The sequence below is a fragment of the Macrotis lagotis genome, chromosome 1 (genome assembly GCF_037893015.1).
Source record: "Macrotis lagotis isolate mMagLag1 chromosome 1, bilby.v1.9.chrom.fasta, whole genome shotgun sequence".
Lineage (NCBI taxonomy): Eukaryota > Metazoa > Chordata > Mammalia > Peramelemorphia > Peramelidae > Macrotis > Macrotis lagotis.
Window position 1 is genome coordinate 649,496,423 of NC_133658.1, and position 15,139 is coordinate 649,511,561.

At 37.6% G+C, this 15,139-nt stretch overlaps 1 protein-coding gene across 2 annotated transcripts in view; it reads right to left on the minus strand.

The window, feature by feature from the left end:
* LOC141507565 (von Willebrand factor A domain-containing protein 5A-like) overlaps nt 1-15,139 on the minus strand; it is a 156,653-nt gene that overhangs the window by 19,651 nt on the left and 121,863 nt on the right. The window contains exons 1-2 of one of the 2 annotated variants that reach the window (XM_074215342.1): nt 1,360-1,432; nt 255-359 (exon numbers count right to left, since the gene is read on the minus strand). In XM_074215342.1, coding sequence (XP_074071443.1) covers nt 255-257 — 3 coding nt within the window. In that variant the 5' untranslated portion in view covers nt 258-359; nt 1,360-1,432. Of the gene's footprint in view, nt 1-254; nt 360-1,359; nt 1,433-15,139 lie in introns of those variants that run through there. The other variant, XM_074215343.1, reaches the window with a different exon arrangement.

The window sequence follows — 15,139 nt, forward strand, 5'->3', positions numbered from 1 at the left end:
TTATTCCTTATTAGTGAGCATCAAATTCAAAATAGAACTTCCTCTGGTTGTTTTTTCCAGTTTTTTTGAAGGCTGTGAAATGATCATTAAAGAAAGTAAAAAAACCGCAAAAAAACATTAGCCATAATGGTTGGGAAGAGGAGGGAAAAGGAAAGAAAAGCAGATGTTAAGAGAACTGAAATGTTTTGAGTAAAATTTGTAATATTACCCTATCTTCTCATTTCTGTCTCAGGGGGTCTGATGACAATATTTACCATACCATTTTCTTCTACTTATGATCTTTATCCAACTTTTCTCTCCATTTTGCTTTCTATCTACAGTTCTTGGATTGACTCACTGGAGCATCTTCTGACAGAATTCTGTTAATATAATGACAAAAAATTATTAATACCTAATATTATTTTCCGCTCCTTTAATGAGCTTATTAATGTCAGAATTTCAGTTTTTACATTCCTACTCTTAGGATATTTACTTTAGGTCAGGTTGGACTGAACTGCACCCCAAATCCCCCCACCCAGAGATATTATCTTATGAAGGAACCTAGTTTGAGCTAGATCTCACTTTCTAATGTCTTGACATTCTTCCATTGGGATTCATCAAGGGCAAAATAGTCAGAATTAAGTGGATTGCCAAGGGCCACTCATGCTCAGGACTAGACATTACTACCTTCTACTACCTCCTACTTCCTATTCTCAAAGTATAAGAATTGTGGAAGTGACCTTGAGATATGTCTGTTTTCTATGAGTTACCTTACCAGACAGATGCTCTGAACAGAGTAAGCTTGTTTACTGAAAAGAGGCAATCAGAAACCTGCAGTGAGCCAAAGTCCTGCTCACTCCCAAAAGCCTTCACTTGTGTTGGCTAACTGACCTTGCTGAGCTGTCTCTCCCCCAGACTGGCTCAAAGCAGCCTAGTGATCAACTGATCCTGCAAAACATGCTGCTTCCATGTCCACCTGTTCCTGGGGAAGACTGTGTATTCTTTTAACCAACCTTTGCTTGAACTTTCCCACCCTTGCCTCCACCCCAACCCCCTTTGCACAAATCTCTACTGCCTCTCCTGGGCTATGGGCTTCTTTGAACTTTGTACTAGAGATATAGCCACTACTGTCTGATTTATCTCCTAATAAAACTTCTCTGCTTTCAACCCAGCTTGAACTCCTCTGAATTTTGAGGGGTGGGTTTCACTGCTGGGACATTCCTCAGGATGACAGTTTTGCTACCCTTGTATCTTAATTAAAGATCCTTTATTTCTCAACTCATGGCTCTGATTTATTTCAGGACTTAATAAACTTCTAATATATAGTTATATATATATATATATATATATATATATTTATATGATAAATAAATAGCTTACATATAAATAACTTCTAAATATACAGTTTGACTCTGTTTGCCCAGAGTTGTCCTGCTCAATGAAATCTCCCAGCCTGTTCTCCACCATGAATCACAGGATAGCCACTGACATGCATCACTCCACAAGGGTTCCTCTGTGGATGACAAGGAAACTCCCCACTAGCATCCTAAGAACTCGGGGAAAGCAATAGTGTTGTTGTTGCTCATTTTTAGAAAATCTTATATAAAAGACACAACTCTTAAACATTCAGTCAACACTAAGGATACCCAGAGACTGGTTAAGGTTTCCTTAACACTTTGTGAATCAGTAAATCTAACTTCTATTTTAATATTTAATCAATTTTTTAAATTTAGTAATTAATAATACTTTTATAAAAACTTCTAGTTGCTGGTATATTTACTTTTCCCAAAGAATGTGAGCTCCTTGAGATTAGAAACTGTTTTTCCTTCTTTATACCTTCAGTATTTAGCATACTGCCTGGCACATTTTTTATTATAGTTCAGGTTCATTCATGTCAGATTCTTCCAGACCCTATTTTTTTTCAGAAGGATACTGGAATAGTTTATCATTTCCTTCTTCAGTTCATTTCATGGTGAGGAACTGAGAAATAAACAGAGTTAGATGACTTGCCCAAGATCACAAGATATTATGTCTGAAGGATTGGTTTGAACTCACTATGAAGACTCTTTGGGACTCCAGGTTTGACATCCTATTCACCAAACTATTAAGTGTTTAATAAATGTCTGTAAACTATCACCTTAAAGTAGTAAAACCTAGGCTCCACCTTATATCTCAGCCAGTGGAGAAGTCCATATTTAATCTACATTATACACCTAATCATCCAGTCCCAAATTTTAGGAACAACTTGTCAAATCCTAGCCAAGAGTGGCTGGGTGCAGAAAAATACAATCAGGAAAGGGAGTGGTAGAGGGCCCCAGATATAGACTTTCTCCTTTCTGCTTAGTATCACCCCCCCAACTTTACATAAGAAATCCTTGCTGACCTGAATTGGTACCTCAGATGCCAGTTCTTTAAGGGATGCCTATAGCCATGGAGCCCAGACCATGAGGGATCAGATTCTACTTAAATGACTCATAGAGGTGAGCCTCAAGTACAACCAGAGTTCATTAGTCAGAGGACACTGAGCAGGAAGGATGAGATTGTACCCCTTCTGTCCCAGCATTGTCCCAGTGTACAGGGCATAGCATAGAGAAGTGAGTCAATAGAAAGAGAAGGAAATCAGCTTCCCTGTGTCCAGTCTCCAGGGGATCTCCCTTTAAGGTCAGAGACAAATCTGATCTCTAGAGTCAGAAATAGAAGAAACTTGCTAGATTTACCTAAAGAGCTCATATTGGGATGGGGTTAGAGGGCTGGAAGAAAACTAAGCACACCTTTAACTAAGGCCATATATCCTTGGGAGGGGAGTAAAATCTTAGGCTTTAGGGAGGGGATGTCTACTGCTTATCTGCAAAGAAGCCCTTCCCTGTCTCTCTAGTTTAACAGCACAGTGAAAAAAGCAATATTCTGTTTCTGCGAAAGTCCTGCACCCCCCTAGGCATTGACTGCAAAAGATGCTCTCTACATGTTAGAGATTGTCTGCAATTTCTTTAGTCCACATTCCTTCATTAAGACTCATAAGTTTCACCAAAAATTAAATAAGGGATTCTCAAAGTGTAGTTTACCCTCCCCTGAGGTTCTCTAAAATGTTTTCAGAGAGTCTTCAAAGTTGATATTTTCATGATACTGATTAAATAAACAAACAAATGAATAAATAAATGTATTTCCTTATTAAAAAAGCTCCTCCATTGTTCAACTACACAGCTGTTTGAAGATAGGTTTTCTTTCTAAACTTCAATTTTCAATTCAAATTTCAATCAAAATAAAATATAATAGATGGAATGGAGAAACTTATAAAAGAATCCAACTATCTTTTATAGTCAGATATTAAAGAACAACTGCCACTTTTGCATTTTTTTTGAAAAATGATTATTTCCATAAAATTATGTAATTAAAAAATAAAATGGGCTTTGTATTGTTATTTTAATGAATATATATATTTTAAAATATTATAAGCTTCAAGTCCCAACTAAAATACAAGTTTCTACAGGAAGCTTTGGCAAACCCCACTTAAGAGGGGTTTGGGCATGTCCTCTTTTAATTCTCGCCTATTTTATCCAGTATATTGCTAGCTTTGTGTATAATTGTTTGCTTGTTTCTTTCTATTGGATTGTAAATCCCTTGGGTGAAGGGACCATAATTATATGTTGACCACTTCCTTAAGAACTGGGGATGCTAACTGAAAAAACAGTCATAGCCATCAAAGATTTCATAATCTAATGGAGGGAAGACTATTTTTTTTTTTAGTTTTTTGCAAGGCAATGGGGTTAAGTGTCTTGACAAAGGCAAGGTAATTATTAAGTGTCTGAGGCCGGATTTGAACTTAGGTACTCCTGACTCCAGGGTGAGTGCTCTATCCACTGCACCACCTAGCTGCCCCTGAAGACTATTTTTTAAAAAGATTTTATGTATTTTGAGTTTTACAATTTTTCCCCTAATCTTACTTCCCTCCCCCCATCCCTGACAGAAGGCAATTTGCCAGCTTTTTATATTGTTTCCATGGTATATACATTGATCCAAATTGAATGTTATGAGAGAAAAATCATATCCTTAAGGATATGTTTCTTCCCTTAAGGAAGTATAAGAGATAGCAAGATCAGGGGCGGAGCCAAGATGGCCACAAGAAGGGATTGAGTCTTAGGTGCTCTCTGTTAAAACTTTGAAACTAAGGACTCTAACTAAACTTTCAAGAGACAGAACCCACAAAGGGACCCAGTGAGGCAGTTCTCCTACTCAAGGTAACCTGGAAAAGAGCAGAAAGGCTCTGCTCCCCGGGGTTGGAGGGGCGGCCTGCCAGAGAGGTGGACCACCAGAGTGAAAGAACTTCAGCCTCCCAGAGGCAGCCCCAGGGTGCTGGGAGGTGAGGCTCACAGCAGCGGGGGAGTCTCCTGAGTTGCACCCCAAGGAGCACCGGGCACAAAGTGGGGGAACAGTGGGGGATCTCTGCCAGAGTCAGCACATGGACCCCAGCTCTCAGGGCACACAGCAAGCAGCATGGTCTTTCTGCAGCCCTGATCTGGAAACAGAAGCAGGTGGAGCCAGTTATCAGGAGCCGCCAGGGCATGAGCCCATTGAGCTGAGGGGAGTGGAGAGAGAGAGATTGCTGAGCTCAGACCTCTGCCTCTGGAACAGGATTCTGGGGCTCTGACCGCATTCAGATCCTAATCACAGTCTAGGCCCACCCATAGAACAGCAGGCCGCCCCTCTACCTCAGCCCCATGGACAAATCTCTTAACAGAAATTGAATTGACTAAACTCAGGAAAAGAAGATAGGAGAAGAATGTCTACCTGCGAGATTTGTTTCTGGGGATTGTGGGTGAGCCAGGGGCAGATTGCAGAGAGCCAGCAGGAGCAGTGTGAGAGCTGGACTAATCTAGGGTAAGCTGAGCAGGCTTTGACTTTGGGAGTTATGGTATGAAAGCCAACTAGGCTGTGGAGGCTTTGGCTGTGGGAGTAGCAGCCTGGGATGCTCCAGTAGGGCTGGAAGGTGAGTTCCAGCACAGAGAGATACAGAGAGCAGCTGGACATCTATCTGCTCAGCTTGGCTGGTTGAGAAGACAGCAGACTCCATACTTTCATTTCAGCAGAGTCCTCTTCCCAGACCAAACACAGTAAAAGACACCCCCCCCCCCCCACCACCACCACACACACACACTTCCAGGCTCAGGCATGCAGCAACCGAGCTCCCTCAGCTGAATAGGGAAATTAAGATTCTCACCCCAGGGCTAGCCCACATTGTTCAAGGATAACAGCATCCAGCAGTGCCACCCCCCCCTCCAGGCCTAGGGACAGGGTCTCAAATCAAGTCACAAACTCTCCAGAAAAAGCAACCAGCACCCCATACTGGCCGAGCCATTCGGAGTTACTATGCCCAAGTGATCGAAGTCTCTAGCATCCCCTACTGGCTGGCCTACTTGCATTTATTAAACACAGTAAGCAAAGCCTCTAGGGATCTCAACACCTAAACTCTGTGAACCAGCTGCACCTCAACACAAGATCTTAGGAAAATGAAGAAAGACCAGTGAAAAGGGTAGGGGAATGGTCCATAGAAAACTACCTGGAATGTAAAGACCCTAACTCAGAGAGATCTAGAACTTCTGAGGAGAATATGATTTGGGCTCCATCCCAGAAAGACTTCTTTGAATAAATCAGGAAGGAAGGAGTTTAAAAATGAATTGGAAAATCTGGGAAAAGGAAACCCAAGAGAAAATTACATCTTGTAACAAGAAAACAAATCCTTGGAAAATACAATAGGACAAAGGCAAAAAGAAAATAATTCCTCTCATAACCTCCATTGGTCAAAACCTCAATTGGTCAAATGAAAAATGAAATAATTCTCTCAAAACCTCAATTGGACAAATGGAAAAATCCTTCAAAAGTAGAATTGACTGATTGGAAAAGGAGTTCCAAAATGTAAATGAGGAAAATTCTTCTCTAAAAAATTATTACAAGCATCCAGAAGGACACAATTCAAATATCTTGGAACTGGGGTGGCTAGGTGGCATAGTGGATAAAGCACCGGCCTTGGAGTCAGGAGTACCTGGGTTCAAATCCAGTCTCAGACACTTAATAATTTCCTAGCTGTGTGGCCTTGGCCAAGCCACTTAACCCCATTTGCCTTGCAAAAACCTAAAAATCCCCACCACCCCCCCAAATATCATGGAACTGCAGTCAGGAACACACAGGACGTAGCAGCAATTATATTAAAGGCTCATAGGGTTTGGAAAATAATATTCCAGAAGGCAAAAGAACTTGGAATGCAACCAAGAATTAACTACACAGCAAAACTGAACTTCCTCTTCCAGGGGAAAAGATGGACTTTCAATGAAACAGGGAAATTTCAAATGTTCCAGTTGGAATGGCCAGAGCTGAAGAGAAAGTTTGACCTTCAAGTACAGGACTCAGATGTAACATAGAGAGTGGAGAAGGGGAAAATATGAGGGACTTAATGATGATGAACTGTATGTATCCTTGCTTGGAAAGATGATACTGATAGTACTCATATGAACCTTCTCATTTAATAGAGCAGGTAGAAGGAGCTTTTTAAGATGAAGTACAAGAGAGAGATGAATTTAAATATATAATATATTGTAAAAATGGAGCCAATGGCTAAAAGGGAAATGTACTGGGAATAAGTGAAAGGAGAGGTGAAATAGGCTAAGATATTTCATATAAAAGGTATTTGTTTGCAATGATCTTTTGCAGTGGTTTGGAAGGGGGGAAGGCAAGGGGAATGAGGGAACTTTCACTCTCATCAGAAATGGCTTAGAGAGGGATCAGCATACATACTTAATAGGGTATAGACATGTAGAGGAAAAAGGAGAGAAGGGGGATGGGGGAAGGGGGGAAGTGGGTGATAGAGGAGATGGTAGACCATAGGAGAGAATAGTCAGATATAACACATTTTCTTTTTTACTTTTTGCAAGGTGGTGGGATTGGATGGCCTGTCTGGGACAATGGGGTCAGGTGGTTGCTGGGTCTCTGGGGTGGTATGTAGGGCTGGAGCCTCTTAGCTCCAGGGCTGGTGCTCTGTCTGCTGTTCCACTCAGCTACCCTATAGCACATTTTAGATGAGGGACAGAGTGAAAGGAGAGAAAAAATATAATAGATGGTAGTGGGAGGAATGGATGGAGGGAATTACAATCAGCAGCAGCAACTGTGGAAAAATATGAAAGTAGCTCCTATGATGAACTTATGATAAAGAATGTGATCCACTTGAGACAGAACTGATGGTATCAGAAAACAGAGTGAAACATATTTTTTTCTCTTTCTTTTACTTTATTCCTCATGAGGTTTTATATTTTTGTGTGGGAGAGGGTATTATGTTTATTCTTAAACAAGAATCTTTTAGTAATATGTAAATAAAAAAAGAAGGAAAAAAAGAAAGAAAACATTGATCCCCTCTGGAAAGGGTTTCCAAAATGAAAATATCAAGGAATATTGTGGCCAAATTCCAGAACCATCAGATAAAAGAGAAAATCCTACAAGCAACCAGAAAGAAACAATTTAGATACCAAGGAATCACAGTAAGGATTACACATGACTTGGCTGCATCAAAATTAAGGGATGTGATTTTGTGAAGAGCAAGGGAGCTTGGAATGTGATATTTCAAAGAGCAAGGGACCTTGGAATGCAGTCAAGAATTCACTATCCAGCAAAAACTCAGCCTTCTCTTCCAGGGGAACAGATGGACATTTAATAAAAGAGAAGACATCCAACTTTTCCTGATGAAAAAAACAGAGTTAAATAGAAAATTTGAACTTCAAACAGGAGTCTCAAGAGACACATAGAAAGATTAAAAAAGGGTAAAGAAAAATAAACTGCTATCCAGTAAGATGAAACTGGATGTATTCCCACCTGGGAGAAAGACTGTCATAACTCTGAGAATTGTAACTATTAGAGGGAATATACCTAGCCAAAAATAATGGACACTCATGACTTAAACATGACTCTGATAGAATGATTTAAAAAAAATCTCCTTAAAAAGGGGGACAGTAAAGAGATGGAAGGATGGAGAAGACTAAATGAGGTAAATCACATTACATAAAGAGGTATAAAGGACCTATTGCAATAGAAGGGAAGAAGGGAGGAAGTGAGAACTGCCTGATTCTTACTCTAATCAGATTTGGCTCAAAAAAAGATTAACATACACACACTCAGTTAATTTAATAAACTTACCTTTCCTTTCAAGTATTAAAAGGGGAAAGGGGGAGCAGGGAAGAAAAGAGGAACTTACAGAGAGAAGGGAAGGAAGAAGTGACAAAGGGAAAGGGGAAAGAAAGGGGAGAGGGGTTGGATATAAGGGGGGCAGACACACTGAATGTGGTGGTATTCAGAAACAAACTACTGGGGTATATGAATACAGTCAAAAAAGGGGGAAAGTACAGAGGGAAGATAGTATGGAGGAGTTAGTAATTATTACTTTGAATGTGAATGGGATGAACTCCCCCATAAAATATAAGTGAATAGCAGAGTGGATTAAAAACCAGAATCCAACAATATGCTGCTTACAAGAAACTCATTTGAAGCAGAGAGATCCATATAGAGTAAAGGTAAAAGGCTGGAGCAAAATATATTTTTGCTTCAGCTGAAGTGAAAAAAGCAGGGGTTGTAATCCTTATTTCAGACAAAACAGCTGCAAAAGTAGATCTTATTAAAAAATAGATATCATGAAACAGATAAGGAAGGAAACTATATCCTCCTGAAAGGTACCATAGACAATGAAGCAATTTCAATTCTAAATATGTATGCACCAATTAGTATAGTTTACTACCTTCATAATAAAGAATTGAGCAAGAATATGAGAGATTCAAGGCAACAAATTCTAATGCCAGATATGCCATACTTGAAACCCAACAAGACAGGAGTTAAGATAAGAACAACTTCAGTATCCATGGATCAGGCAGAAATTCCAAAGGAAGGAAGATTTTCTTCATGGTATGTGACCCCTGGAATACTCTCTCTCTCTCTCTCCCTCTGCTCCCCCCCTTCTCTCTCACTGTAATGTTCTCTCCTAGCAGCTATCATTGTGGGTGTCAAAATAATACCTATACCAGCTGTTCAGTGTGTCCACAAGATCTTCTTGGTAGGTAATCTACACATTTTGCCCCAACTACATAACTGTAGTTTAAGGGACACAGGAATCTCTATCAATATTTGTAGCTATAGTTATAGCAAATATAACTTTTTATGAAGCTTAGTTTGCATAATTTAATACTTTATAGTATAAGCATTTTTATTTATCTTCCAAATTTATGCAAAGAGTCTTTAATATTAATCCTTTTTTTAATGTTTTTGCAAGGCAAATGGAGTTGAGTGGCTTGCCCAAAGCCACACAGCTAGGTAATTATTGAGTGACTGAGGCCGAATTTGAACCCAGGTGCTCCTGATTCCAGGCACAGTGCTCTATCCACTGTGCCACCTAGCTATCCCAACATTCATTCTTTTGTAACATTTTGAGCTCATATTTTTTACCACCCTCTTTTCCCTTCCCCTTCCCTATGGTAGCAATCAATTTGATTTAGGTTGTACATTACAATTAGTTTAACACATTTCCATATTAGATTTATTGTGAAAGATTAGCACTAGCGGTAAAAAAAACCCCAAAAAATGAGATAAAAAGAAATATATAAAAGAACTTTTAGAAATTGAACATAGTATGCTTTACTCTCCATTAAAAATCCATAATTTCTTTGGATTTCCTTAAAAGATCTCTGAGGATTGTCCTTGATCACTGAATTGCTGAGAACAGTTGCTTCCATCATGGCTGATCATCTCCCAATGGTGCTGTTAATGTGTATAATGCTCTGATGGTTCTACACACTTCATTCAGCATAAGTTCATGCAAATGTTTCCATGCTTTTGGGGATTCTTACAGAACAACAGTATTCCATAATATTCATATAATTGATGGGCATTTAAGGAGTATTTCACAAAAATTCACAATGATTTTCTCCTTCCTTAATTCCTTTTAATTAGATCAATATTGTTTTTGCCTTTATGAGATCAGGATTATTTTCCCTGCTTTTTTTTAAACTTCAGCTGAAGCATAATATATTCTTCTACAGTCATTAGTGTTTACCATGTTTACCACGCTGATATCTGCCCATTCACATTCAAAGTCAAGTTTACTAATTCTGTATTTCCCTATATTCTATCTTCACTGCTTTGTAAATTTCTCTCTCTCCTTTCCCTTTATTCCTCCTCAACATTGTTTTGCCTCTTTCTCTTCTATCCGCCCTTTTCTTTTCCTTTCCCCTTTTTGCTTTGATTTTTTTTAAAAAAACTCTTACTTTAACTTTATTTTCCTGTTCACTTTTTTCAACCTTACCTTCTCCTTTCTTTCCCATTCCCTGCCCCTCCCCTTCCCTGTTGGGTAGGATAAATTTCTAAACCAAATTGAGAATGTTTATTATTCCCTCTTTGAGGTAAATCTCCTGAGAATAGAATTTAGAGAATATATATATATATATATATAATATATATATATATTATATATATATATATATATATATATATATATATATACATACAATATGTATACTCAAAAACAGGACTGATTTTCTACCTGTTTTCTTTAACTTACAATTGGTTAGAATGTCTTGTTACATTATGGCTGTTTGTCCTTTGTTCTTGAAGAGGACCAATGACATCAGAAGAGTGATGCCACAACTTGCCAGTAGAGTGGATTCAAGTGACGCAGATCTGTGTGAAATCATCAGTCTCTCTCTCTCTCTCTCTCTCTCTCTCTCTCTCTCTCTCTCTCTCTCTCTCTCTCTCTCTCTTCTAGTTTCAACTGAGTTCAGTAGCAAGGTTCATAAGTCAAGGTGACTGGGGATAGCCCAGGATACAGTTAGTAACAAGCATTTATATGGACTAGGCCCTACTCTAAGCATTTTATTTTTTTAAATAAATGTTATCTTATTTGGTTGATTATCCTCACAAAAACCCTGCAAGGTAGATATTTAGAGGAAAGATTCTTTTGTAAGCTGTCTGGATTGTATATGAGAGGAGAAAGGCTGAAAACCAAATGCTCACAGGCTGGTGCAATAGTTCATGCCAGAAGTGATAACTATACTAATGTAGTTGTTACATGAGTGGAAAAAAAGGGAACATTTATAAGAGATGCCATGGAAGTAAAATTAAAAAAAAAACATAGCTATTGATTGCATATATGGGTAAGGGTGAATGAAAATCTAAGAATGACTCTAAAATTGCTAACTTGAGGGATGGGAAGGATGGTGGTGGCCTCAACAGAAAAAAGGAAGTTTGTAATAAAGATGGGCAGGTTTCTCCAGGGAAGGGAAGATAATGAATTTTGTTTTAGATGTGTAGAATTCAAGATGCCTATGAGATGTTCAATAAGTAATTCAAATTGCCCCTTAAATCCTGGTCATTTGCCTAACAAAAGTACACCATTGGTCACAAGGCATACTAAATAAAAATCAAGAAGGGGGATTAATATAAATCAATCAACCTGAGTGAAAAGGTAACTCAAAGACTAGTTGAGATGGAAGGGAAGAAAGCATAGTCTGCAGAGAAGTTACCTCTCAGGTCACATGATAAGTCACTTCTACTTGCTGAAGCCATATTTTCTTATCCAACATCCAAAATTACCATAATGTTGTCAAAGAAAATGAATTGACAATGGGTTAATAGCATAATCTTTGGTATTAAGAATACTGTCAAAATTCAATATTTATAAGAGTTATGATTTGATGGCATGGGAATTTTCTTCATCTCAAAAGTTTTCTAGATACTGAATTAATGTTCAAAAATTGATCACTGATGATCTCTTTTAATTTAGCTAGACTATTCTCTACCAAAGATACATTCTGTCAAAGAGAGGAAGGAAACTGGGTCTTTATATCTTACCAAAGCTGGAAGTGAAACAACTGCTCATAGGTCCAATCCTATTGATGATTAACATGGAAGTTATGAGACATAAATCTGAAAAAATTCTGATGGAGTTCCCTTTGGATATAGTTCTGTTTTGACTGGGAAATTCAATTGATATCCAATGGTCTTCCCCCTCATAGCTGTCACTTATGGCACTAGAGGGCACAAGATCTAAAGCTGCCTCTGTTTTTAGATAACTGTCTTTCCACTGTCTGTCATTGATGATTCTCTCCTGATCTGATAGAGACATTTTTCTGCTTTGAGTTTCAGTACTGGAACATTGCAATTACTGTGTCATAGGCCATGTAAGAGTCTAAGTCTTTTAAAATTCATCTTTTTTTTCTCAGGTGTTCATTTATTCACTATCAAAAAATAGAGACAGATGAGAGTATGTGCTCATGGTTACATGGAGCTTGCATGTGAGACAGGACAGTTCCTCCAAAAGCATGAAATAATCATCACATCTCATAGAAAGAAAGGAAGAAGACTTGAAAGATTTTGAACTTTGCTTTCTCATGATTCCTGAGTTATTTGTTCTTTTATATCAGCAGCCAACTAAAAAACTCATTATTAATACAGAGGCCAAGGCCTTTAGCCAGGCATAACTGGAATTAGACTTGCCCCTAGTGTCCAACCATTTACTGAAGCAGTGTAGATTTGTGTATGCTCTAAGATAAGGGCTTTTTATACTAGGTGAATCTGTATATACAAAATAAATCTTTATACAAGCTATATGCAAAAAAAAAATCTTTATACAATCTTCAAGGAAATTTGCCTATACAGGGAAATAGCAGTGTGAGGGTGAGGAAAGATTTCATTTAGAAAACCAGACTTTAGTTGAGTTTTTATAGAAACTGCAGATTCTATGAAGCAATAGGAAATCAATTCCAGGAATGGAAATTAACCAAAAGGTTAATGATGAGCCTGCCTGGATGAATGGTAAAACATGTGAAAAGGAAATTATGAAATATGTTTAGAAATGTTAATTTGAGCCATGCTGTGAAGAACTTTAAATGCCAGAGGGATTTGGATTTGCTCCTAGAGGGAGGAAATGACTATTGTTTATTTTTAGGGGTTTTTTTTTGCAAGGCAAATGGGGTTAAGCGGCTTGCCCAAGGCTACACAGCTAGGTAATTACTAAGTGTCTGGGACTGGATTTGAACCCAGGTACTCCTGACTCCAAGGCTGGTGCTTTATCCACTACTCCACCTAGCCGCCCCAGAAATGACTATTATTTTAGGAAAATTGCTTTGTTATATATGGGAAATATGAAGGGGAAAAATTAGGAGACTATTACAATAGTCTAGGGAAAAAGTGAAGAGGATCTGAGAATGATATATGTTTGGATAGACAAGGGGAATTAATGTGATTGTTGTTGTGGAGAGGAATGGCATCCCACCTCCATTAAACAAGATATATATTAATATTGTCTATAATGTAATTATAGATAACCATGTATATCCATAATTGAATCAACAAAATGATTTAAATCTCATTCTCAATTTGTTCTGTGGAACAGATGGCCAAAGCAAAGAAACCAAGATCTAGTGGTGAGCATACATCCAAGTAAGATTTTTCCTTCAAAGTGATCCACAGGGTTCACTCTCTACAGACTTCCACAAAGAAATGACATCTTTCTCAGTCTCCTGCAAAATACTCTCCTTCATTGCCCTTTTCCTTAAGGTTCTTTTAGGAGAAAATGTTTTCCTATGACTAAGTTCTATTGATGCCATAGCTCTCCATAAAGCTTAGAGAGCAGCTCTACCATTCTGACCATCATCAAGAGAACACTTATGTAAACTTTTTGTTTACATATTTACCCATCATGTCATATCCTATTACTGACTGTATTCTGAATTTATAAGGCATTAAGTATTAATGCAGTAGCAATACAAAGGTCCTTTGCTAATGACTAGGTTGGGGATACAATACCTAATATTTCTTTCTCACTACCACCTTCCCCTTGGAGATTAAATCATTGTCATCATTATTTGACTAAGCCTCTTTTTATTCTTTCATTTCTTCCCTCTCTTCAGGCTTGGGCTAGTTACAAAATTAGAGAATCATAGCTCATGGGGACCTTAGAAGTCATCTATTTGAGTATTATAATTCTTGCAAATATAATAAATGACCCCACAGAGAAAAGGAAATGATTTATCTGAGGAACTCCAGCATATTAGTGACAAAGCCAGAGCTAAAGCCAGGTCTCCTGATGCCTTTAGTCCTTATTCTTTCTGTCCAGGACTATTTGTGTGCATGATATGCAATATTTCATTGACTGAAAAGTTTTATCTCAAAACTGATCAAACTCAGGGAGGAGAAAAGGTTGTCAGGCAAGGACAAGCAATGTTAAATTTTTTAAAAGGAAAATCAAGGAACACAGGATTATTCAGATTGTGTTCCAAAATAAAATGTCATTGTTGAAAGAGACAGTAGGTGCCTAGAAGATTTCTGAACTTAGGGTAACAAAAATTATATTTTAAATTCCTAAAGATTCAAAGACAAAGAAAACAGCTCACTCAAGATGACTGTCAGAATCACTTACCTGTTAGTTTTTCATTGTTATTGGAATTTCTATTATTAGATCAATGTTTCTACAGTGAAAAAGGAAGTGAAACTGATAGTCCATAGGGTTAGGTTATTACAATTTTGTTATGTCAGGAAATTTATAGCTTTTATTTCATAGGATTCTCACAATTTCCCTATGAATACACTTTATAGGCATTATCATCTCTTTTTACAAATTAAAAAAATGAGACTGAAGGGCTGTCAAGCATATATATATATATATATATATATATATATATATATATATATATACATACATATGCCTTCAAATCACTAGGACTAACATTCAAGTCTTTTGAACCTTATTTCCAACAATTTTGTTTTATTTTGACATGCTATAATTCTAAACAATAAATAGTAAGTAACACAGGATAAAAAAATCGTAGCACCCCCAAATCTAAGGACCTGAGATGAAACAATCCTATCAGTTGATTTGTCAAAATTTTGGTACTTTTCTTATGATGATAATACATATCCATTCTTGGCATCCCTAAATTATTCATTGAAAATTCTTTCAACCTCACAGTTAAGAGTGCAGATGCTTGCTCCAAATTCTGACTTTTTGGTAATTAAGTACATTCCTAGGTCAATTAAACTTTATCTTCTGTGAACAGCAGGCAATGAGCCCAAGAATGCAAAGAAAATTAGAATATATGTAAACTGTATAGAACTTAATAAAATAATTAATTTTGAATAG